This window comes from Nomascus leucogenys, chromosome 6, assembly GCF_006542625.1.
Source record: "Nomascus leucogenys isolate Asia chromosome 6, Asia_NLE_v1, whole genome shotgun sequence".
NCBI classification, from domain to species: Eukaryota; Metazoa; Chordata; class Mammalia; order Primates; family Hylobatidae; genus Nomascus; species Nomascus leucogenys.
The window spans coordinates 119343907-119367913 of record NC_044386.1 but is presented as its reverse complement, the minus strand read 5'-3'; the positions used below and the strand labels follow the sequence as shown (position 1 = coordinate 119367913).

The 24007-nt window shown below is 43.8% G+C and overlaps 2 protein-coding genes across 4 annotated transcripts in view; both read right to left on the bottom strand.

The window, feature by feature from the left end:
- LOC100602507 (chondroitin sulfate synthase 1) overlaps positions 1-24007 on the bottom strand; it is a 205758-nt gene that overhangs the window by 132446 nt on the left and 49305 nt on the right. The window lies entirely within an intron of this gene.
- Positions 168-2549, bottom strand: CHSY1 (chondroitin sulfate synthase 1). Its single transcript, XM_030815096.1, has one exon. It carries the CDS (start codon positions 2152-2154, stop codon positions 562-564), a length of 1593 nt encoding a protein of 530 aa, XP_030670956.1. The 5' UTR covers positions 2155-2549; the 3' UTR covers positions 168-561.

The following is a 24007-nucleotide window of genomic DNA, read 5'->3' as shown; positions in this document are numbered from 1 at the left end:
ACGTGGCCATGCTGAGCAGAGTACCACTGAGGGGAAATGATCAACTCTGGAAAGCTCTCCGGAAGACGACGATGAAACAGCTATTATCACATTTCCTTATCTTACAACTGGAACATGAAATGGCTTTAAAACAATTGTAAAAAAAAAAAAAAAACACACACAAAAGGTAGAATCTGTGGAATGTTAACAATCACAACAGAACATTTACCAGATTTACAGTGTTTTGTTACAATAATACTTTGCAGGAATGTTCATGTTTTCTGCCATAGGACTGGAGCAAAGGGTCTCAAAAGAAAACATTTTTTTAAAAAAGTTTTGTTCATCAGGTACATTTCAAGTCAAAGTTAAGCAGGTCTGCTACATAATGTTCAGCAAGAAGATGTGTTCAAAGGCAAACATTGATCACATTCTTGTTCAAAAGCTCAATCTTAAAGGAGTCCTATGTAAGAAAACCACTTGTAAAATATATCCTTGTATACGGACTTCAAAAACTGATCATACAAAAGATTTTTGAAAAATAAATTAGATAATTAAAAATGTCTTTTCCAGCAAAGCTGGACATTAGGCCGTCCTCACTGAGCCATTATTATTGCTGCTTTTACTGTAACTTGGATCATTTTTTTCTAGCCACATCTCAGCCAGCTGCTGTGTGGACCCATAGGTCGATGCTTTGGACCCCAAGCACATTTTGTACTGTTTGGGGTCGAGATTGGGATCACAAAAGACAGGATGGTGGACGTGGACTACTCCTACTTCTTGGCTCCTAAACGTCTTCAAACCTGCCTGGACAACCTTGTTGAAAAGGTCCACATCCTCCAGCCCCCAGCCTTGGATGGAAACATCAAAGCCGCCCACTCGGACAAGATCTCCCTTATAAATACACGTGATGCCAAACCCATAGTTTCTCCAGAAGCCAGTTTTCTGAGTAAAGGCAAAATGGTTGTCACTGGGAACTTTCCCACTATAAACGATCTTTGGGTCATACTGGCTGAAGATGATTGGAAAATAGATTTGTTGGCCCAGAACTGTATTTGCTCGACATCGCTGAAGGAATTCTGTAGTAAACACGAGGTCGACGTCGCAGAAGAAGAGCAAAGATTCATTGTTAAACTGGGAAGATCCTACTTCCAGGGCCAGAGCTCTTGAAAACTCCCCAGACACAGGCAAAATCTGCATGTCGGCTTTAGGGTACTTAATGCGGTAATCTCTCATCAGTTCAACTTGTTTGGCCTTGTCAGGGTTGGAGTCAGAATTGAAAAGCAGAACCACCAGCTTGACGTTCTGATTGGGGATAAGACACGTCTTCTCAAAGTTTCCCATAAATCTCACAAACATGTCGAAACGCCCAGACAGAGGAATCAGTATGTTTATCTTTTTATCTTTGGGTTCTTTGTGCTCACTCTTGGACCCAGGGAGCTGAAAGGGGACAAGCTTCTTCAGGGAGTTTGAGAGAAAGGACAAGGATCCCGATTCCTGATTGATTCTCTTTGCCAACTCCTGTGCATCCAGCTCCTCGTGCTCCACAAACTGGATCTTGCTGAAAGTCTGCTGTAAATACGCGTGCCTCCTCACAGGGACCGTCATTTTCTTCCCTTTGTGCTTTTTGTACAGAAGCAGCAGGTCCAGGATGTACTCAGCCCCGTACATGGGGTTCACCCGGCGGTAGCCGTACTGGATCTCCTTGAAGTCAATGATGCGCCCTCTGGTCTTGGCGTTGGCATTGATCATCTCCATGACCTGCATGACAATGTCGTCCAAGGCTTCCCTCTGAGCGGAGTCCATGCCTCTTCGAGGGGGCTGGCCGTCAACTGCCGAATACAAGTATTTTCCAGTCAGAAACTCCCATTCCAGAATCTCCTCTCGCTGGCGGGGCTGAAACCTCATGAAGGAAGGAGGGATTCCCAGCTGGAGGTCCTCTTTATGAATCTCTGTGTTGCTGTACTTGCTCATCAGGACAATTTCGCGGTGCAGCTGTATTGTGCGATGGCGGAGCTCGGCTATTTTGCGGCTCAGCATGTAGCTGTGGAGCCTGTACTGGTAGGGTGGGTTTTTGTTGGGGTGTAATGTGATAGCTTGGTGAATTTTACTGTTATGGAGATCTCTAATGTACCCCTTTTTGTTCTGTTCATAATTCTCATAAAAAAGCTGCTGCATCTGTTACGGGAAAAAAAGAGATCACAAATTTAGTATTGTATGATTGAGTGCCAGCACATGCTAAAGAAAATGCAAATACCAGAAATGTTTCTGAATGGACCACAGCACACAAAAGGCCCTAGATAAGGCCCAATCAACAGCAGTCCAATGTGGTTAGAAGAATTCACAGATAGAAACTGCTTAAGGAAATAACGGTTAATAACCAAAGTTGGCCAATATACTTTTACAGGCAAACAGAATTATGAAGAAGTTGTCCCATAATGAAAACGTATAAAATTGAGATCACAGCGCACCACATGAGCACGCCTGAGAGATAATGCCACCCCCGTCCCACTACGCCTGTGAAAGGGACCCACAGAGTCATGCGTCCCTGGCTGAAGACCTGAATAGCAGACCCTGCGGCTTCTATCTATGGGAATAAACTTCCTCCTGAAAGCCAGAAGAACTCCAGGCAAACAACCTGAGCGAAGGAGTGCCCTGCTTCCAGGGAGCTAAGGGAAAGCCAAGCAGAGGCAGGAGGCGGCCTGGCCCTGCGAGGACGCTCATCAGAGGCAGACGGAGGCCTGGCCCTGCGAGGATGCTGTAGGATGAAGCAAGGCTCGGTGAAGTCTCTGGAAGCAAGCACACACTGAAAACCCTCTTCACGCTGCTGGCCTCCCTGTGTACGAGGAAGGTGCCCCTCTCCCAGGGCTTCTGTGGAGGCAGGAGAGGTCCTGCCTGCTCAGCATGGGGTCTCCGGCACCAGCACTGAGCTTGGTGCCTGGGGAATCAGAAAATGCTGGCAGATGGGAAACATGCAGGACGCACAGGACTCACCATTCCACCAACTCTGCCTCCGCCCCGTGGCGCAGATTTTGGGACAGCATAAGCTTACGGGCCATCAGCCAAAATGGGTTCCCTCAAGTTAGGAAGGGAACGTGCCTAATGCCTCAGTACATCTGGGCAAGGAGATGAACGTTTTTACAAAGCATGTTGGAATGTAGAATAATAGTTTGCAAAAAATGTGCAGTGAAAGCATTTGAGGTTAGTATCTGGCAAATTAGTCTTGTTTCTTTCAAGTTCATGGTTGTTTTTTGTTCATATTGTTAAATACTAACTCTTGGTAAGGGATGATACGAATTCTCGCTGACTGGTTTATTTGCCTCTGGACAATCATATGCTGACTTTTTCCTGAGCCACTGCAGCTACCGTAATAGTAGAGAAATAGAAATTGGCACTTTTATACCTTATTTCTTTCTCTCATAAGGTAAAAAGAAAACAGGGAACCAGCATGCCTGCCAGGCCCCACACAGAGCTGAGGTCTGATGAGCGCTCATCTTACCTCCTGGGCACCTGTGAGTCCGGTCTTAGAGCAAGAATTAGAGCGGAATTACAGGTCCTCCAAAGTGCCGCCGCTGTTTCCAACTTTCCCTCCCACACCGCTTACGCTCCCCACACGGGAGGTGCACACATGGACTTACCACTGAACTCGCTGCCACACTGCGGCACACTTTTCTAATTAATTAGAAAAGGTGGTCAGGTTTTCTATGGGGCAGGAAGCAGGGCCTCCCTAGGCTAGGAGGAGGGACTCCAACTCTGACCCCATGCAGCACACAGGGCACACTTTATATGGAATTTTACACGCCCTTTCTGCTACCTACTATCAGCTTTACTGTCGACTACAGGAAAGCAAATCTCAAACTCTTGTTTTAAATAAACTGAAGCCAAGAAGTAACCTGGGGCTTGCTGAGAGAAGGCAGTAAGCGATGGCGCAGGGACTCCTTCACGCCCTGATGGGCGGGCCAGATACAAACAACATGAAGATAAAGGCCCTGCCACAAGGCTTGGATGAACCATGTTACGTATCTCTCTTTTTACTTTGCTTCTTCTGTGGGTCACAACAAAAGAAGCCTTAGGAACTTCCTGCCCAAAGCACCCTTACTGTTCACTTTCTAGCTGGGCTGATTCTTGGGTACAAACGGCAGGGCTACAAGGTGGCAAATGTAATGTGAGGACTCAAAAAGAAAGGTTTAGAAAGATTCCTTGCAGGCTCTAAAACCTTGAAGCAAATATAGTCATTTTACAATCTTGTTGGGGCATTTGGGGGCACAGCAGTTACAAGGACCTGCTATGGTGCCTCAGAAGATGCTCCCAGGGTCCAGGAAGCCACGCTTCCTGTTTCACCAAGGCCAGCCTTTGTAACGTGACTTAAGTAACTGTGCAGGCCACCAGACCCCACCGCTGACTCCACCTGAGTATCTCATGGTAAGGAAGGCTCTACCATGGCAGAGAACCCACAAACCTACATGCTACCTAACTGAGAGCTAGCACAATCATGACTGTCTGCTATATGATAAAAAGCTAGATAACGACTCTGGCAGATATTCTATATATATTTGTTTCAAGTATATATTGTTTCCATTTCATCTGCTCATAATTTCCAAATTCTTAACAATGAACATGAAGAACCGTAATACTGTTTGTGGAAGGTCTCTCCATTTCCAAGGGTGTAAACGCACATTAATGTGGCCTTACAAGCTGTCTTCTACCTTGAGGTGGGAACAGTCTGAAGCATGTGCTGTTCCTTCTTTGCCCTGCAGGAAGCTCGTGCTGCCAATCCCATCTCCCCATGTATCTCTGACCCTTCTCTCTCCAGCCCCACTGGGTCATGCCACAGCTTCCCCGTGGGTCTGCTTGCAGAATTCTGTTCCTCCCTCAGCAGTGCTTCAAGACAGTAGCACAGAGGTATTCTTAGAACACACGCTGGAGACTTTCGGCTAAACAGGAGTGGTGGAACTCATGATTTTCTCCTCTCTTCCCAAATGCAGTAGTCAAAAACCCATGTATGAGTTTTGACTCCTAAAAAACTTAACTACTAATAGCCTACTGTTGACTGGAAGTCTTACCAATAACAACAACACATCTTTTGCATGATGTGTGAATTATATACTGCATTCTTACAATAAAGGAAGCTAGAGAAAAGAAAATGTTACTAAGAAAATGGCATGGAAGGAAGAGTAAATACACTTACAGCACTGTATTTATTAATACTGTGGGTTTACACTGTTTACAAGATCAATCATCTGTATCTGAAATGGATGGGCAATTGCAGCTGCAGACCTCAATCTATAGTACCTAGCAAGCAATTCGTCTTTTTCTTGTAATGTCAAGACTTTTCTGTTTCTTGGGAGCCACTTCAGTGTGGTTAGTGGTACTTCATATGGGTCCCACGGTGTTATTCGAAGTTCATAGTATTGCACTAAACCTGATGAAAAATACAATAACTGCAAGAGATCGCTTTTTACGGCAATATGCAATTTTCTGGAGAGACGAACTGTTCAGGTGGGGATGAGTAGTGTCACCCAGCATTTCAAGCCTATATTTGCAACACCTGAGCTCACCATGGCAACAGGAGGTAGCTGTGAAGTCACTACAGGAGCAGAGTATGTACTACAGTTGTTGTATAGTTATGACTGAAAATACTGCATCTTAGTCCTCTGGGTTTACTTCCTTGATAAATACATTTCCAGAAATTATACCCAAGCACAAGGTAGTGAGGTGCAAGTCTGATAATGGGGAAATGGAAATTGGGGGACTTGAGCAGGACCCTGCCCTCATATCCCACTTGCCTCCCAGAAAACTTATCCCACTCCCCACCCGAAGCAGGAAACCGGAAGAGTCTTTTGGATTAACTGAACAGTACCATAGATACCTAGAGTCTGCCAACAAAAACATCAACCAAAAAGCTGGATCATTACAGCAAAGATACTAGTTTTAAAAGCCTCTGCTACACAGCTTCTCATCAGCTTCTCAATGCTTCACTCTTAAATGAGAGTCAACAGTCAAGGATCATCAGGCAGCTGAAAAAGGGTTCCAAATGGGAATGATGAAAGCAAAACAAAACAAAAGCAAAAACCTTGGTGGAACAGAAACAACGCAGTGAACAGAAGAAAAACTCAATAACAAAAACAAAAAGCTACAATATAGTCAAAGGGAAGACAGTGCATCCATGCAACCAAAACAGAATACAATAAACATGAAAATCAGAGGAAAAAACCCTTGAAACCAAACACAAAACAGCAAAACAAAGGAGTTTGAACATAAAGCTGAAGAAATCCCTAGAAGATCATAACGATAAAAAAAAAACAGACAACAGGAGATAAAAGTATTCATTCTAGGAACAAAAAGCACATAGGAGGGAAAACAACAATATAAAAAAATGGATCCAGAATTAAGGGAGTCAGCTGCCTGGGTTAAACTCTAAGTATCCAGTATAAAAAGTACAGTATAAAAGTATTCAGTATAAAAACTACAGGAAAAAGCAATCTAAAAATTTCCACAGAGGAGGAAAAAGGGCATATACAAATAATCAGAAATGGAAATGGCACCAGACACAGATAACACCACTGGAAGCTGAAGAATGATGCCTTCAAAAGTAAGAGTGGAAAACTATTCTCAGTGTAGAATTCTCTTCCCAAACTATCCATCAAGTGAGAAGAGTGAAAGATGCTCAGATACTCGGGACTCAATTTTACCTTGCATTCATTCCTTCCCAGGAAGCTACTGAAGGGTATGTTCCCCTAAAGCGAGGAAAGAAAGCCGTAAAGAAGATGACAGGATCCAGGAAACTAGACGCATGGGCCAGAATGACCATGCAAGGAGGTACCACACGGACAGACCTGCAGCAGCTGCGGGAACATGTGCAAATGGGGGAGGGTGGGGGTGCTCACTGCCTCCAACTCCAGAGTCCAGCTCAGTGCTTGATACATCGAATTCATAACAAGTGAGGCCTTTAAACAGAGCAAGTATGGAGAAATTGTTGAATGACATCAATACAGAAGGAAACAGCTGATGAGGACAGACACGGTATCTTATACATGGTAAACAGTATACAAGGATAAGGCTGGGCTCCTCTGGCCAGGATGTGTTTTAAAATGCAAAAATCAGTAGCATATTTAAAGAGAAAATATATACTACTCTGGGGAGATGATGTAGTGGTCACCTTTTTTTACTCCCTAGACCAAATATGACTGCACACTTTATTCCTGGCCATCCATACCCCACACAGGGAGGGCAGGCCCCCATGGGAGGCCTCTACATGACTGATTACTTCTCACACACACACTAGGACAACAAGTCCCCACACATTTTCAGGAATCCATTTCACAAAATGTTTTAGAAGCTGCCTATGGTTGTTACTTTCACAGAGTGTGTGTGCTAAGGGGGTAAACATGGAGAAAACAGGCTGGTAGAAGCTGTAAAACAGGCTGAGGGTTTTAACTACAGTGAAAGTTGCTGTAAGTACCTTCTGGCTAAACTCTAAAAGTTTGAAATAAATGTGACATATACATAGATAGATAGATAGATAGATAGATAATTTTTTTTTTTTTTTTGAGACAGGGTCTCCTTCTGTCACCCAGGCTGGAGTGCAGTGGTGTGATTTCAGCTCACTGCAACCTCCACCTCCCAGGGAGCTGGAACTACAGGCGTGCACCACCACATACAGCTAATTTTTGTATTTTTTTGTAGAGATGGGGTTTCACCAGGTTGCCCAGGCTGGTCTTGAACTCCTGGTTTCAAGCAATCTGCTTGCCTCGGCCTCCCAAAGTCCTGGGATTACAGACGTGAGCCAGCGAGCCTGGCCATTTTCTTTTTTTAATGAAAAAGAAATCTGTTGTAAGATAAAAAGGTGTGTGTGAGTGGTGTGCATGCACATATGCTTGGCGGAGGGAGCACCTGACAGAAAGTGAGCTTAAAGCCAAGTGTATGCCCAGACTGGCTGGTGGCCCCTGCTCTGTCCCAGAGGATTTACTTTTATTAATTTATTATTTATTAATGTTGCTACGGTATATAAACAATTCAGACAAAGAAGTTCCTACCTGAAAGACTGCGTGGAACACATACCTGTAACGATCTCTAAAAAAATCTAAACTGACGTCAAGGAAATAGCTCCCTTTCTAAAAGAGGCTGATGCGGGTTTAAGCAACAGGTGAGCAGACACGCTGTCACAGGTAAGGACGAGTACCTCCACCTTAACCAAGACCTGCCCAAATGGGCTTCAGGTGGTGCCCTTCAGCCAACTTCTGTACAAAGCCTTGTCATAAATGGCTTTGGTGTAGAGGCAGGGAAACATTTTCTTGTTACCCTCAGTGTGTGGAATGGGAGACGGAGAGGCAGAAATCAAATATGCTGTCTTTAGAGCTCTTTAAGAACAGGAAACGTGAAGTATAATGCAAAGCAAAAATGTCAATGAGATATTAAAGCCAGGTTAGGAGAGAAATTCATCCATCATCTGTGATTTCTGAATGGAGCAGGAAGGAAACCTCGAGAAGCCCTGACCGGCCCCACCAGGCTCCAGGGCCATGGGGCCCCCAGGCGAGCCCCTGCTGAGTGTGGATGCCCTCCATCCCCTTCCCCGCCTTCCCAGGTGCCCCTCCCATGTGACCACATAAGAGATCTCAGTGCTTCTGGATGGAGTCTTTGCCTCTGGGGCACTGCGGCCATTTGTACTGAACTTTGGAATCCCCTGCAATGTTCTCCTCAAAATTTTTGTTTTTTTGTTTTTTGTTTTTTTTTTACTTCACCAAGTTGCTAGTTTCTCTGCTGTGATTTGGGTTTTCCCTACTTCCTACCTTTCATTTTTCTTTGAGGATGCCTATTTAAGAGGCATGCTGTGGGTGAGATGAAACTGAATCATTTTGCTCTAGGCACATCAATGAGAAATGGTGGTCATTAAGCATTCAACACCTACATCTCCAACCATCTTCCTGCTTTCCCTCATATTATGGGCTACGTCACTGCTCACCACTGGAAGGCCATTAAGTAGGAAAGACACAGGTAACATTTAATTACTGAGCTCCAGGCAATTTCCTGCATTCAACAGGAAATTGTTGAAGTCCCTGACCCTTAAGTAGTATAGTCTGGCCAGGCATGGTGGCTCACGCCTGTAATCCCAGCAATTCGGGAGGCCGAGACGGGTGTATTACTGAGCTTGGGAGTTCCAGACCAGTCTGGGCAACGTGGTGAAACCTTGTCTCTACCAAAAAAAAAAAAAAAAAAAAAAAGCCAAGGGTGGTGGCACATGCCTGAGGTCCCAGCTACTTAGGGGGCTGAGGTGGGAGAATCACTTGAGTCTGGGAGGCGGAGGTTGCAGTGAGCCGAGATCGTGCCACTGCACTCCAGCCTGGGTGACAAAGTGAGACCCTGTCTCAAAAAAATAAATAAATAAAATGTATAGTCACATACTAAATTGCAATATTCCTGTAACAGAAATAAAGCTACTATTTCTCTGGAAGAAAGTTTAGAATATAACAATTTCAAGAATAAAGCTGTAAGACCTTGGACAAGCTACTTGAATCAGTCGAGTCTCAAGTTTTCTCATTTATAAAATGACTGGGCTGGGCAAGGTGGCTCACGCTTGTAACCTCAGCGCTTTATGGGGCTGAGGCGGGAGGACTGCTTGAGCCCAGGGATTCAAGATGAGCTTGGGCAACATAGTGAAATCCTATCTCTACAAATAATTAAAAAATTAGCCAGACGTGGTGGTACATGCCTGTGGTCCCAGTTGCTCAGGAGGCTGAGGGGGGAGGATCACGAGCCTGGGAGGTTGTGGCTGCAGTGAGCCATGATCGCACTACTGCACTCCAGCCTAGGTGACAGAGCGAGACCCTGTCAAAAAAAAAAAAAAAAAAACCCACAAAAAAGTGACTGCATTGTACTAGACAGAGGATCTGTGAAGGTAAAGAATTCAAAGATCTTATGTGACCATGTCAGAACGAGCCACAAATCCTCTAAAGCCCTGCTCTGACATTCTTCTGCCCACCTACTCCTGATATGGCTGAAGCTGCAGCAGTATCTTCATTGACTAAAACTATATTTGAAGCATGAAAGGGTAATAACACATCCCTATTAACTGTTTCTATCCTGTGAAAATTAATCTCCAACTCTTCTATAAAATTAGTTAAAAATATGAGATTCTTAACAGTTCATTTTAGTAACTCCAGGAATAACAAACATGTAATGACATTTTTGTTATAAAGAATATTTTGGGCTGGGCCAGTGGCTCCCGCCTGTAATCCCAGCACTTTGGGAGGCTGAGGCAGGCAGATCATTTGAGGTCAGGAGTTTGAGACAAGCCTGGCCAATGTGGTGAAACACTGTTTCTACTAAAATTACAAAATTAGCCAGGCGTGGTGGCGTGTGCCTGTAGTCGCAGCTACTCGGGAGGCTGAGGTGGGAGAATCGCTTGAACCTGGGAAGCGGAGGCTGCAGTGAGCCGAGATGGCACTACTGCACTCCAGCCTGGGCGACAGAGCAGGACTCCATCTCAAAAAAGAAAACAAACAAACAAACAAAACCTCCAGAATATTTTGAATAGTACCAAATTCAAAATTTAAGAGGATTTTATTATCATAAGGTATTTCAATAATCTATAATTTGGCAGATCACTTAGAAGAATATTATAAAACAAAGTTAGAAGTACTGCAGAAGAAAACACAAGTCAATATAGACAGGTTAATTTAATAATCACAAGAGTATTCCTTGCTTAAAAAAAACTCGGTAAAGAAACCTTAAGATGCTTTAGTGGCACTGATGACTTCATTTAATTTCCACTGTCCATGAAACAACCCTTAATCTTTGTTATAAAAAGTGCCTCCATATCCTTCAACTCCAGCAAAACCATCTCCCTTCCTGTGAGATGTTTCAGGGCTCTGCGTCATTCTCCAGTAAATCTGAGAGGGGCTAATACCAAGGTCACGCTATTCCCAGGAACTTCTAGCCCAGCTGGGAATAACCATCAACTACCCATATCTAATCTTTGCTTAACAAATACCTTCCACAGTCTTCATTAGCAAATGTCCTTCTTGTCCTCTGCAAGGAGAGCCAGCATTCTCATTAAGCCCTCATTCTTCCTGTTAACTGTTTACATGACTGTCCTTCAGCACATACACAGTTCAGCCTCAGCTACAGACCGTCACTGCTACAGAGCAACAACTTCCCATTCGGACTCAGGCAGTGTTTCAATTCATTACAGAGAAGTGGTTTTCTCACCCTTTTGTCCTGAAAAGTGGTTCAAAGAAAGTAAGGGGACCGTAACTGCTGGTAGCCAGAGTCACAAGTTTTTAAACTTTTAAATGACATTCTCATATGCTTCTAGGTAGGCTTTACAGGTAATTTACTGTCCCAAGCAGGACCTTTTGAGATGAAAGAGTGGGTCTGTTAATAATTAGGCCAAGACCACCAGCATAAACTGGGCCTGTCCCAGACTCTCAGGACATATGGTTATCCTACTGTCCCTACTAGGTCTTTCCTAATTAGTTTTGTGTAGGCTTTGCCAATATCTAATTAAGTTCAAGGATTACGTTTTTGTATTTTAAAGACTCCATTCAAAAAACTAAAATTGTCATGGAAATTAAGCTGGGACTTTAGTGGTTAAAAAAAAATGAGAATTATTATGAATGATTCCTGAATGGTTAGTGACTAATTCTGAAATCTAAACACCTTTTAGAGAAGCCTGACTCATTTCAAAATAATTGAGAATTAAGCTTAGCAAAGTAAAACAAAAGCTGTTGATAGTAATTTAAGGCTTCTGCATAAGACTATAAGTAAAGTGATAAAACTGAAACAATAGATTTTGCAAGTGAACATTCCATGTCTAAATAATCAGCAGAGACTGTGGTAGGAGACCCTTATCTGCAGTCAGAAAACTATCTAAACTCCCATGTCTTCCCTTCACAAACATCTGATCTGGGGCAATCAGTTGAGTGCACCAGGCATCACCTTAACAAAAAAAAAATAAAGTGGCAGACGTGGCAGCATTATGCAGGATGAATCCATGCAGAACCATCTTTAAATGGATAAAGTCCTGTGCACACGCGGCACTCAATACTTACTGATCACTCCTGTGACAGGCGCTGTACCAGGCAGTGAAAGCCCAAATGTCACGTACAAAGAAGAAACAAGCATGAACACAAGACAGAACCGGCGAGCGTGGCGTTAACCGTCCCAGCCGGCACCAGCCTCGAGGCAGCCACCAGGCTTCCCTCCAAAGGCGTTTCTAAAACCTGGCTCACCCAAGTACCAGGTATGGCCCTCTGGCCTCCACACCTGTGCTTCTCTCAGCACCCTCCTCACTCCAGTCAACACGGACCACACACCAACGTCACACATGACCCAACATATCTCTATGTGAGAATGTGATACAAGCTCTAGCCTAGGGGACTGCCAAAGCACAAACTAAATCAAAAATAAAATTAAAAGCAAACTTACAGGGACGAGGTGGATGTAAGCCAGAAGGGATGGAACTTGGGGGGACCAGGACATGCCACACAGGCCCAGTGCAGCCGGGTTTAAAGGGAAGCTAGAAATCCTGCTGTTCTGTGTCAAGTCTAACTGAAGTGCTGGCAACCAGTTCAAGTGAGAGAGAAAGGGAAAGGGACAGAGAAAAGGAAAAGAGAGAAAAAAGAAACACAAGCCCAAGTATATCTGTGGGTCAAATATGACCTAATATGACCTACAGATTCTTCCTTCTAGGATACTTTTTCATCTACGCCTGACTTTTTGTAGAATGTTATTCGACATAAAGACATTCAACGCCGTGTTAACGTATAGCATTTAATGAAGCAACGTCTTACTTAAAAAAAACCAACCACCCCCCACCACCTAAAGACTAAAGTGGCGCTGGGACAGTGGAGGCCCGGTGAGTGGGGACAGCGTGGTGGCGCTGTGGGCGGGGGGCAAGGGCTCCCGCAGCCCAGCTCCACCACTCGAGTCCTCCGAAGAACAGCAACTGCTCTAGAAGCCTCGGGGTGCCCAACCCAGCTTTGGGTCATGCGTTACACTCAGAACTGTCAGTGTTTCTGTCATTTACACAGTGTTGAGTGGGATGGGGGTTAAATGCCACAGGTTTGGACCCTGGGTTTTCAGCATGACCCCTGTGAGGCTGAAGACTCCACGTCTGCCATCTCCAGTTCATATGAAGTCGGAGGGGGGACTCTCACTTCACACCCACCTCACAAAGGCACCATTCTGAAAGTTTTCTTTCAAAAAACAGGGTAAGAAAAACACTGGCGAGGGGACTGAGGGAAGAAAAGGGAGCGGTTTTTTGGGGGGGAAGGGTGGGTGGGGAAGGGAAGCCAGTAAAGCTTTAAATTCCACAGTGTCAAATTCCCAGGGAAGCAATATGGACAGTTTTCAAAGCACAGGCAACCAACACAAGCAATCCCACGGAGAAGTGATAGGCTTTTCAACCCTTGGGGCTCAAACAACTGGACATCCAAATGCAGGAAGATGAAACGAGACACAGATCTTACCCTTCACAGGATCACAGGCCTAAATGCAAAAGGCAAAACTACAAAACTCCTAAAGAAAACAGGAGAAAATCTAGACGACCTTGGGTTTGGTGATGACTTTCTAGACACAACACCAAAGCCATACTCCATGTAAGAACTGATAAACTGGACTTCACTGAAGTTAAGAACTTCTGCTCTGCAAAAGACACTGCCAAGAGAATGAGAAGACAAGCCACAGACTGAGAGAAAATATTCACAGACTTATAAGACTGATCTAAAATATACAAAGAACTTCTAAACTCAAAAATACGAAAACAACCCAATTAAAAAGTAGCCAAAGGCTTTAACAAGCACCTTGCCAAGGTTATACAGATGGCAAAAAAAGCATGTGAAAGTCATCATATGTCGTCAGGGAGATGCAAATTCAAACAACGAGATGCCACTATACGCCGATCGGAAGGGCCGAGAGGAGTGACGTGAAATGCTGGTGAGGACTTGGAACAAGACGGACTCTCACTCACTGCCGGTGAGAATGCAAAATGGTACAGGCACTTGGGAAGACAGTTTGGCAGTTTCCTACGAAACTAAACATACTCTTACGGGATCCAACAAGTGAGCTCCTTGGTATTTACCCAAAAGAGCTGAAACGTTAGTGTCCACACAAAAATCTGCATATGGGTGTTTCCAGCACTTTTATTCATAATTGCCAAAACTCAGAAGCAACCAAGATGTCCTTCAGTTGGTGAATGAATAAACCGTGGCACATTCAGATAATGGAATACTATTCAGTATTTTTAAAAAATGAACTATCAAATCATGAAAAGACATGGAAGAAAGTTAAATGCATGTTACTAAGTAAAATAAGCCAAACTGAAAAGGCTACATACTGTACGATTCCAACTATATAATACTGTAAAACAAAACAAGGCAAAACTATGAAGACAGTAAAAAGATGACTGGCTGCTAGAGGTTAAGGGGAAGGAGGGATGAACAGGCAGAGCACAGAGGATTTTTAGGACAGTGAACTGTTCTGTATGATACATGTATGAGGGTATTTGTTATAAACTTGTTTAAACCCACAGAATGTTCAACACCAAGAGTGACTCCTATTGTTAACTGTGGACTCTGGGTGATAATGATATGTCACTGCAGGTTCACTGATTGTAACTAAGGTACCACCACTCTGGTACAAGGTGTCCATATTGGGGGAGACTGTGCATGTGTAGGGGCAGGGGCCACTTGGGAAATCTCTGCACATTCCACTCAATTTCGCTGTGAACCTAAAGCTGCTCCAAAAAACTTAATTTTTTTTTTTAAAGCAACCTATTAGGGAAAAAATGTCCTCAAATTATCTATGTTAAGTAGATTGTAGGGGGAAACTGGCAGTACTTTTTCTCTGGCTTCTCATTTATAACAAATTCATTCATTTTCCTTCATTCATCCATCTACTCACTGCTCTAAGCAAAAAAAAATTTTACAGAAATATATAAAATACACTAAACTTCAGATCCTTTGTGGAAAGAGGTAGGTGGAAATAAAATGCAAGTAATTAATAATTAACAGTGAGTAGGACTGTTTGTTCTTTAACACAGTATCCTAAACTAAAAAGCCCTATACAAAAAGAATAGAGAAATATTTTTAAGCATCTGCTATGAGATACCATACTTCTCTCTCTCTCAACACACTCATTTAATCCTCACAATTTTAAACTCCTTGAGAGCAAAACTCATTTTGTTCTGGGTGCCAAGCACTTAGTAATTGCCCTCTAAGTACTTGCTGAATAAATGAATGAGTAGATATTATACAGGTAAGGACAAAAAGATTAATCACAGATAACAATGTAAGTTGCTCCTGTCAATACGTAAACATTACAACAGAAGAGATGTGCCATGCTCAATAAACAAGAGCTAAGAGAACACACACTCTGCACAGGGCCTTTGCCTGCTCAGAAAAGACATCCCCATCCCCACCCCCACCTCCTACCCCTCAGATTCCCAGACAGCCAGGCAGGGGTCTGGGGCAGACCAGCCAAGGCAAGACAGCCAACCTCAACCCCAACTCCCCCCACTCCCACACAATACGGCAACAAGAGCTAAGACAAGGGGACTTTCGAATACAGAAGAACAAGAGCTAAGACAAGGGGACTTTCGAATACAGAAGATCAGCATCTTCAGAAATACGAGAGGAAAACCATCCTTCAAAGAGGATCGACTAGAATTCTCAGAATTCAGTTCTAAACGCCTCCCTAGTGGCTCCACAGAGGTTCCCTGAAGGCAGGTCTCACAGATTCTTTCCACACCCACAGCACACAGCAGAGCCTGGCATTAATATATTCCCTTAATAAACATTTATCCAAAGGATAAGATGTAATAGCTGAGGGTAATCGTCCTACATGTATTTCCAAAATAACCTACTTCCCTGCACAATCATTCAACTATACTTTTAGCTAAACACTAGGCAACATGTTTAAACTGACAGACAGCCCTTTCACCCTTCAGAGGCACCTGATTTTAAAAAATGCTTATTACCACTCCTCTCCCATTGAAGTGAAATAATTTGTGTGATTTTATATAATAACATTAACAACCAACATCTCTTGGAAGCTATCCCACGGACCTACCCTGTATGCACTGATGTAATCCGACGAGGTAGCTCTGTTACTATCCACATTTTACTTTCAGGGATACTCTAGTTTGCGTGTTCAGCGACTTGCTCACACCCCACAGCCACTGCACACAGCAAAGCCCAGGTTGGCTCTCAGCTCTCTCGGGCCGATTCTTGACAAGACAACTAGAAATGCATGCCTGGCAAGCAGGCAACAAACAAGGAATGTGTCAGACACGGATGAGGGCTTTGGAGAACCACGAAGCTGGGGAGACAGCAGCGAGGGCAGGGCTGCAGCATCACATCCTTGGGTCAGGGAAGGCCTGAGGGAGACCAGACAGCAGTGAGGGGGCCAGGGAAGCTCTCCAGAGGGAACCAACCTTGGAGCAGACTGAAGAATACGCTGTGCCCCTTCAGAACATTCATCTCCTCCTCTGGGCAAGGGGCCACACCCTGGAGCAAGGAGCAAGCATAACGGCTGGGCCACCAGCCTGACCAGCTGCCCGGGAGCAGGTGAACGCTCCTTCCTCTCCAGCCGCAGTCACACTGTGTGCACGCACATGTGCGTATTTTAATGGCATCATCAGCAAGAAAGGTTTAAACGCTGGAAATGACTATTCACAGTTTCTGACCAAGTATGTTTACTCCATGGAACCAAATTTGGGTCAGATAATGCATAAGAGTAAAGAGAAGAGTGGGAAAGTCCTCTATTTAATGTGCACACAATCCCAACACTCCTGGCACCAAGGAAGACAAGCTGGGGACAGCACCGTGTTCCAGACCAGGAGACTGTGCATCTTCACGCTCCTTCCTTGCCTGACAAAACCTGCTCTCTCGGCCATGGAGACCACTCTCGGATCACTTCCGCTTGGTGAGCAGGTGGGGCACCGAGTCCCAGCAACAGAGGGCACCAGCAAGGGCAGGGCCATCAGCGTGGATTTCCACACCTCCCTCTACCACCTCCTTCCTCTATGTGCTTAGGGGCAGTCAGATGCCCTGGCCTTGGCCAAGCACCAGGGCAAAGTGGGATCCAAAGGCCACCAGCATCTTTTAAAAGTGAAAGTGACTCAAAAGCATCAAGTAACTTTCTCTGTGCCCTCTTCATGCAGCTATGGAGCGCCTTCAGCAGGAAAGCCATCACTAGTAATAGCAGAGTTAAGTAATCTAAGAATGGGTAACTTTTGTTTTATCATTAACACATAGACCACCAAGTGCTACAAACTGAAAGAAAAGAAAAATTTCATTGGAGGTAAACCTGTTTCAACTAATTAAATGTTTCTACTCAGAGCTCTGTTTCTTTCTTAGCCTGTTTGTGTGTCCATGCGTATGCACACATTTTACATGGGTACCTCAACTGAGAAACATTTCAGTAGGCTAGGCAACATTTTAAAGTATTTCAAAATGGTATTTCACAATTGCATTTTCAATTGTAATTTCTAAACTAATTTTAGATCAGAATTACGTAGCCACAACAGCTATCCAGCCATTAATTTTGCCCTTATATTCCTTGTTCTCCATTTGGTATTTTGCACCATTAAATAAAGCTATATAATAATCAGGTGCTGAATGGAAGAGGATGCACCAGCTGCTTCTAAACAGTGCAGTGGTCTTCAATCACTCACAACCAGAGCTTCCTACTTTTCCTAGAACAGATCTGCTGCATGCTACATGATCTCCAAGTCTCCACACAATTCCATTTTCTAATCTTGCCTCTATTTCTAAATTAAATCACAAACCCTGACTTTTTGTATGCATGGGTTGGGTTGGGAGAAGGGAGACAGGGAGAGGTGTGAAGGGTGGGAGGATCAACAGTGGCGTCTCAAAAAGTCACAATTCTATTTTCAAGAATATACTTCTGATGCCAAGAAGATGAGATCTCATGCACTTCTTCCCCAAGTTTTGAACAGATTCCACAACATATGTCTTATAATAGACTGGCTACAATGAAATAAAGACGGATTCATGAATGAAAAGTAGTCTTAGAAACAGCATTTCATAAGCTCACCCATAACCCACGTGACTCAAAATGTCATCGAGTAGAAACATTTACATCACTTATGATTAACTATTTTTAAACCTTCTGTATTATTATAAAACAATATATACTTATTATAAAATTCTGGAAATGGGAGGAATCACTCATAATCCTACTCTGACATTTGAAAAATATTCCTTCTAATACAACATATTCACATATAAGATTACAAAACTAATTATACTTTGCAAACTATACAGTACTTACATACCTGTATATCACACCTGAGCAATAATTGTATTTTGGATCATCTTATTTTCCTGAAATACTTAACAACATTAACTGCTAAATAAAATCAAGCTATCCTACTATTTGTGTCAAGATTTCAACCAAACAAAAAGAGCCATGAAAATTATAAGCTGTAAGAACAAAAATTTCACAGATGTGAGAAAGCTTAAAGGCTAATAAGGCTAAACTTTTTATTACATTTTTTATTTAAAAGCTGGCCAGGCGCAGTGGCTCATGCCTCTAATCCCAGCACCTTGGGAGGCTGAGGCGGGCAGATCACGAGGTCAGGAGATCGAAACCATACTGGCTAACACGGTGAAACCCTGTTTCTACTAAAAATACAAAAACAAAATTAACCAGGCGTGGTGGCGGGCGCCTGTAGTCCCACCTACTCAGGAGGCTGAGGCGAGAGAATGGCGTGAACCTGGAAGGCGGAGCTTGCAGTGAGCCGAGATGGTGCCACTGCACTCCAGCTTGGGTGACAGCAAGACTCCGTCTCAAAAAAAAAAAAAAAAAAAAGCTGTCTCCTGGGAGGAGGTAATTGCAGGAGAGACTATCAAATCAAATAGATTCAAATTCCAGTTACACAGTATCAATACCCCAGTTAGTCAATATAAATTATATATAAATATTAAAAATGGACATACAGGCCAGAACAGTGGCTCATGCCTGTAATCCCAACACTTTGGGAGGCTGAGGCAGGTGAATCACTTGAGGTCAGGAGTTCGAGATCAGCTTGGTTAACGTGGTGAAACCCTGTCTCTACTAAAAATACCAAAATTAGCCAGGTGTAGTGGAGGGCGCCTGTAATTCCAGCTGAGGCAGGAGAATGACTTGAACCTGGGAGACAGAGGTTGCAGTGAGCCAAGATCACAGCACCGCACTCCAGCGTGGGTGACAGAGCGAGACGCAGTCTCAAAAACAAACAAACAAACAAAAGACATATATGTAAAATAAGCATACCCTAACTAAACAACGTAATTCTCATGAGATCCATAAGTATAAATTACACTAGAAGAAATGAAAACATTTTTCTTTGCTGGCTCTTGTTCAGGCACTTTCTGGTGTCCCATGCTGATGGGAAGGCCAGGTGTCAGAAGTGGGAGGGTTTACTGCACAACCCATGTTTACTGCAGAAACCAGGAAAACTCAGAGAGGTAAAAAGAAACATTGAGCCTATTCTGTCTACCTAGTGAAAACTACTGTTACTATCTTAGGGTACAACTCATGTCAAGCTAACTTAAGAGAAGCCACAACACTGTAATGCCACCAAGCGGGATTACAGCCCGAGATCCATGACTAAGACTATGAACTACACACACTAGGAACCATATACACCATGCGAACTACAGGACGATTAGCCAACACGAGCGATAAAGCCGTAATTTAAATGTAAATGCCCTGGCTTCAAATGTATTTGTCAGACATTCAATATAGGCTGGGCATGGTGGTTCATGCCTGTAATCCCAGCACTTTGGGAGGCCAAGGCGAGGGAACCGCTAGAGCTCAGCAGTTCGAGACCAGCCTAAGAAATATAGCAAGACCTCATTTGTATTTGAAAGAAAAAATAATTTTTAAAAAACCCTTCAATATACCACATTGGGTATATGTGACCCTAGCAATTCAGTGAACTACTGGTACATTCCTAGAACAAAAAGGGGCAAAGCATGTTTAGTCTTAATTCTTTTATTCTTTGTTTACCTAATTCGCAAGTACACATCTATACAGATATTCAAGAATCACAAATTTTGCTTGATTTCTTCCCAAAGACAGTGACATTATGCAATTTGAGATTTTCCAGCCAGGTGCAGTGGTACAGGCCTGTACTCCAAGCTACTCAGGAGGCTGAGGCAGGAGGATCACTTGAGCCCAGGAGTTCAAGGCCATCCCCATCAGGTGGAAGGAGTGGGGAGAGGCAATGCCTGGCAATTTAAGGTTCTTCCCTCAAATTATTGATATATTTGACTGGAAGCCCATTAATTATGTTCCTTATTTAAAGGTCACGTTAAGCTTTGGTAACTAATCACAAGACATTTCCATACCTGCCCAAATGTTAAGTTTAATCACAAATGCATTCCCAAGCTCACCTGTTATGGCACAGGAAGAACTAAAAGCCATGTAACACAAATTTAAAGGAAGGAACCCTAAGGGAAAAGTTTCCATCTGGACTGATCTGCTGGTTTATACTCTGAGAAGATTCCCAAGTCCTTCTATCTACGATTACAGCCAGAATGATTTTCTAGGAGAGACAAATTCAGGGCAAACATCTAATAAGGACACCCCAAACTATGGCATTTACATAATGTTAAATTTTAAACAATTTATAATGTTAAATGATAAATTCCTTACATAATGTAAAGCTATAAATTTATATAATGTTAAATTATAATACGGCAAAACCAAAACTACAAATACAGGTGACCGATGCCTAAGAACCCAGGATTCTTACGAATGGAAATACTTGTTAGACGCCTATTTGAATCTCAAATTAGGAGCTTTTTAACCTAAAAGTCAATTAAACTACAGTGTGTAACTGCATTTCTTAAACATCTGACCTTGGTATACGCTAAGAATTCCGAAAGTGGGCTGGGCGCGGTGGCTCACGCTTGTAATCCCAGCACTTTGGGAGGCCGAGGTGGGCGGATCACGAGGTCAGGAGATAGAGACCACGGTGAAACCCTGTCTCTACTAAAAATACCAAAAAAAAAAAAAAAAAAAAAAAAAAGTTAGTCGGGCGTGGTGGCGGGCGCCTGTAGTCCCAGCTACTCAGAGAGGCTGAGGCAGGAGAATGGCGTGAACCCGGGAGGCGGAGCTTGCAGTGAGCTGAGATTGCGCCACTGCACTCCAGCCTGGGTGACAGAGCGAGACTCCATCTCAAAAAAAAAAAAAAAAAAAAAAGAAAGAATTCCAAAAGTGGTATTTGGACGCCTTATATCTGAAACCTGAGAAACAAAAACCCAGCCCACCAAAGAGAGGAAAGGCTGCTGGGGACTCACTCTGGGACGTAAGGATTTATTTCCGTCACGTCGCACAGACTGCGACCTCGTCACCAATGTATCTGTCCCCCTTCCCCTGTCATGACAGACTGTGGTCTGACTCCGGCTATGCGGCCTTCTGTCCAGTTAGGTGTGAACCAAGACCCCCAGCAGAGAGTGAGTGAGAGATCTGCTCCCCTTTCGGCTTGTGCTTAAGACCTGGCTCTGAGCTCTGTGTCCCCAGGCCCTCTTTCCTCTCCTGCAGCTGTCTGTCACCTGAGCACAGCAGCCATGCTACTGATGGGTCAAGGACAATGCCACAGGAGACGGCAGGAAAGCAACGTGGAAGATCCTGGACCCCTCAATGACCACAAGGAACAGAGTCCCCCGAAATCCTGGAAAAGCCATCCTGTTACTTCTGGACAGAGAAATTAACATCTATCTCTGCTGCATCCTCTCAGGTGTCTGTGACAGTGGTTCAGCCCTCTCGTAAGTCTTAAGTTGGCTACTATATTAAACACAGGAACCCATGAACAAACTATGATTTAAAAGCCACTTTTCAGAATCACATCTCACAAAAAACACATTAGTAACTTCTACTTTCAGAGCGGCATTTTACATATCATTTCATGTCACTGCGTGCCAGGCACAGGTTTTATAGGCATTGCTCCCATCTTACAGCGGAGAAAGTATACTTTGAAAAACTGGGTAACTTGACAGAAAACAGCAGTCAGTAGTACCAGGCCCAAAACAAAAAACACTTCTATCTGTAACTCAGGGCAGGGGCTGGCACACTATGGCCCACTGGCCCAAATCCCCCATTAAAGTTTTTACTGGGACACAGTTACACTCACTTTTGTTACTGTCTACAGCTGTTTCTGCATTACAGTGGCTGAGCTGAGTAGCTGGGAGCGAGATCCTACAGCCTGCAAAAACCCTAGAACATTTACCCGCCAGCCCTTTACACAGCACAGAGAGTCTGCTGGCCCTGATCTAGAGCCTTCACCTTTATGCTGGAGCCCCACTTACTGGAGGTAAACCAGGCACGTGCAGACTTTGCCTAAAGAAACTCATTCCTAAGTGTGGCATCCTCCTAAGCAGTTTGCCTTCCTATCTACCACTGAACTGCTCCCTGCTCCCACTCCTGCTGCCCAAACCACCATGCCTGACCTGTGCCCTGTTGTGTCTTCCTGACACCAAGACACTCTGTTACATTTGTGGACACTGCGCCTCCGGCTTCCTACCTTTTCAATTCTAACAGAACTCCTTCAAAAAACATCATTGCGGCCGGGTGCGGTGGCTCATGCCTGTAATCCCAGCACTTTGGGAGGCCGAGGTGGGTGGATCATGAGGTCAGGAGATGGAGACCATCCTGGCTAACATGGTGAAACCCCGTCTCTACTAAAAATACAAAAAATTAGCCGGGCGTGGTAGCACGCGCCTGTAGTCCCAGCTACTCGGGAGACTGAGGTAGGAGAATGGCTTGAACGCAGGAGGCGGAGGTTGCAGTGAGCCGAGACCGTGCTACTGCACTCCAGCCTGGGCGGCAGGGTGAGACTCCGTCTCAAAAACAAACAAACAAACAACAAAAAAACACATCATTTCAGATGAAGCAATTCTGGAGACTGGTTGCACAACCTACATACTTAAATGACGGAACTGTATATTTAGATGTGACATGTATTTTACCAGTTAAAAATAGATTTTCTGAAAAGTAACTTCAAAAATAAAATTTTGTGGAAATTCTGTAAAAAATAAACATGTTTTATTCAAGTCAGATGAAAAACCTGGAAGTGGCAACGCTGGAGCAGGAAACACGACGCATCAGATTCTGCGTGGCTCTGTGGTTATTCAGTCTACTTTGGTTTTGTGCATAAAAGGCAGTTTCAAGAAACTAAAAACAGACATAGCACTCCCCAAAATAGAACCCCCAAAAACCACGAACAGCAGAGTATGTTCATTTTATCCCTGTGCCTAACAGCATTACAGCTGCAACTGGAGCTAAGTGAGTCACAAAAGCCCTGTGAAGCGTCATTCTGAATAAGGTACGAGAAAAAGTGACTTCTTTCACACAATTCGTTTCACCCAACAAATGTTTTGTGAATACTCACTATATGCCCGGTACTGTGGCACAGTTATCCAGTCTTCTACAACATAAAATAAGTACTTCATTCCAAATATCCCTCATCATCCAGGAACTAAGATGACATTCTAGGTTGAATAAGACGAAATGCTGTCACCATATGTCATCATTTCATGAGCCAGTTTACTTCTAGAATAACTTTTTTGATTTTCATTTTAAAGAGTATCCACGTAAAAAATAAGAGACGTCTTTATGCAAAAATGCTATCTATTAACAAAATTATTCAGGTTTGCAGTGCTACTGCATTTAACATGACTGGGAAACACAACGCGAAGAAGACACGGGCTAGAGCCTGCCCTGCTTCTCACAGGCTGTGTCCTTGAGCAAGTCTCCTGACTAATTTGGTCCCAGTTTGTCTCCTGCTTGATTTGGACCAGAAAAGACACGGAAGTCTTTTCTGGGGTTACAATTCACGGCAAACTGACAGTACTAACAAGGTTAGGAGAATTGTTCAAGAACTGTTCTTAAGTACCATGAAAAGATGCACTGATAAGAACACATGGCTGCTCCCTGCCAGCCCCTGCACCCCCAGATGGGTCAGGGACCAAACGCTTGCAGATGCAGCTCCCGAGTCTCTCCAATGTACCCACTCTTCTGC

What these genes read in the sequence shown, in the direction of transcription:
- CHSY1 (XM_030815096.1), bottom strand. Translation starts at nt 2,154, where the DNA reads ATGCAGCAGCTTTTTTATGAGAATTATGAACAGAACAAAAAGGGGTAC.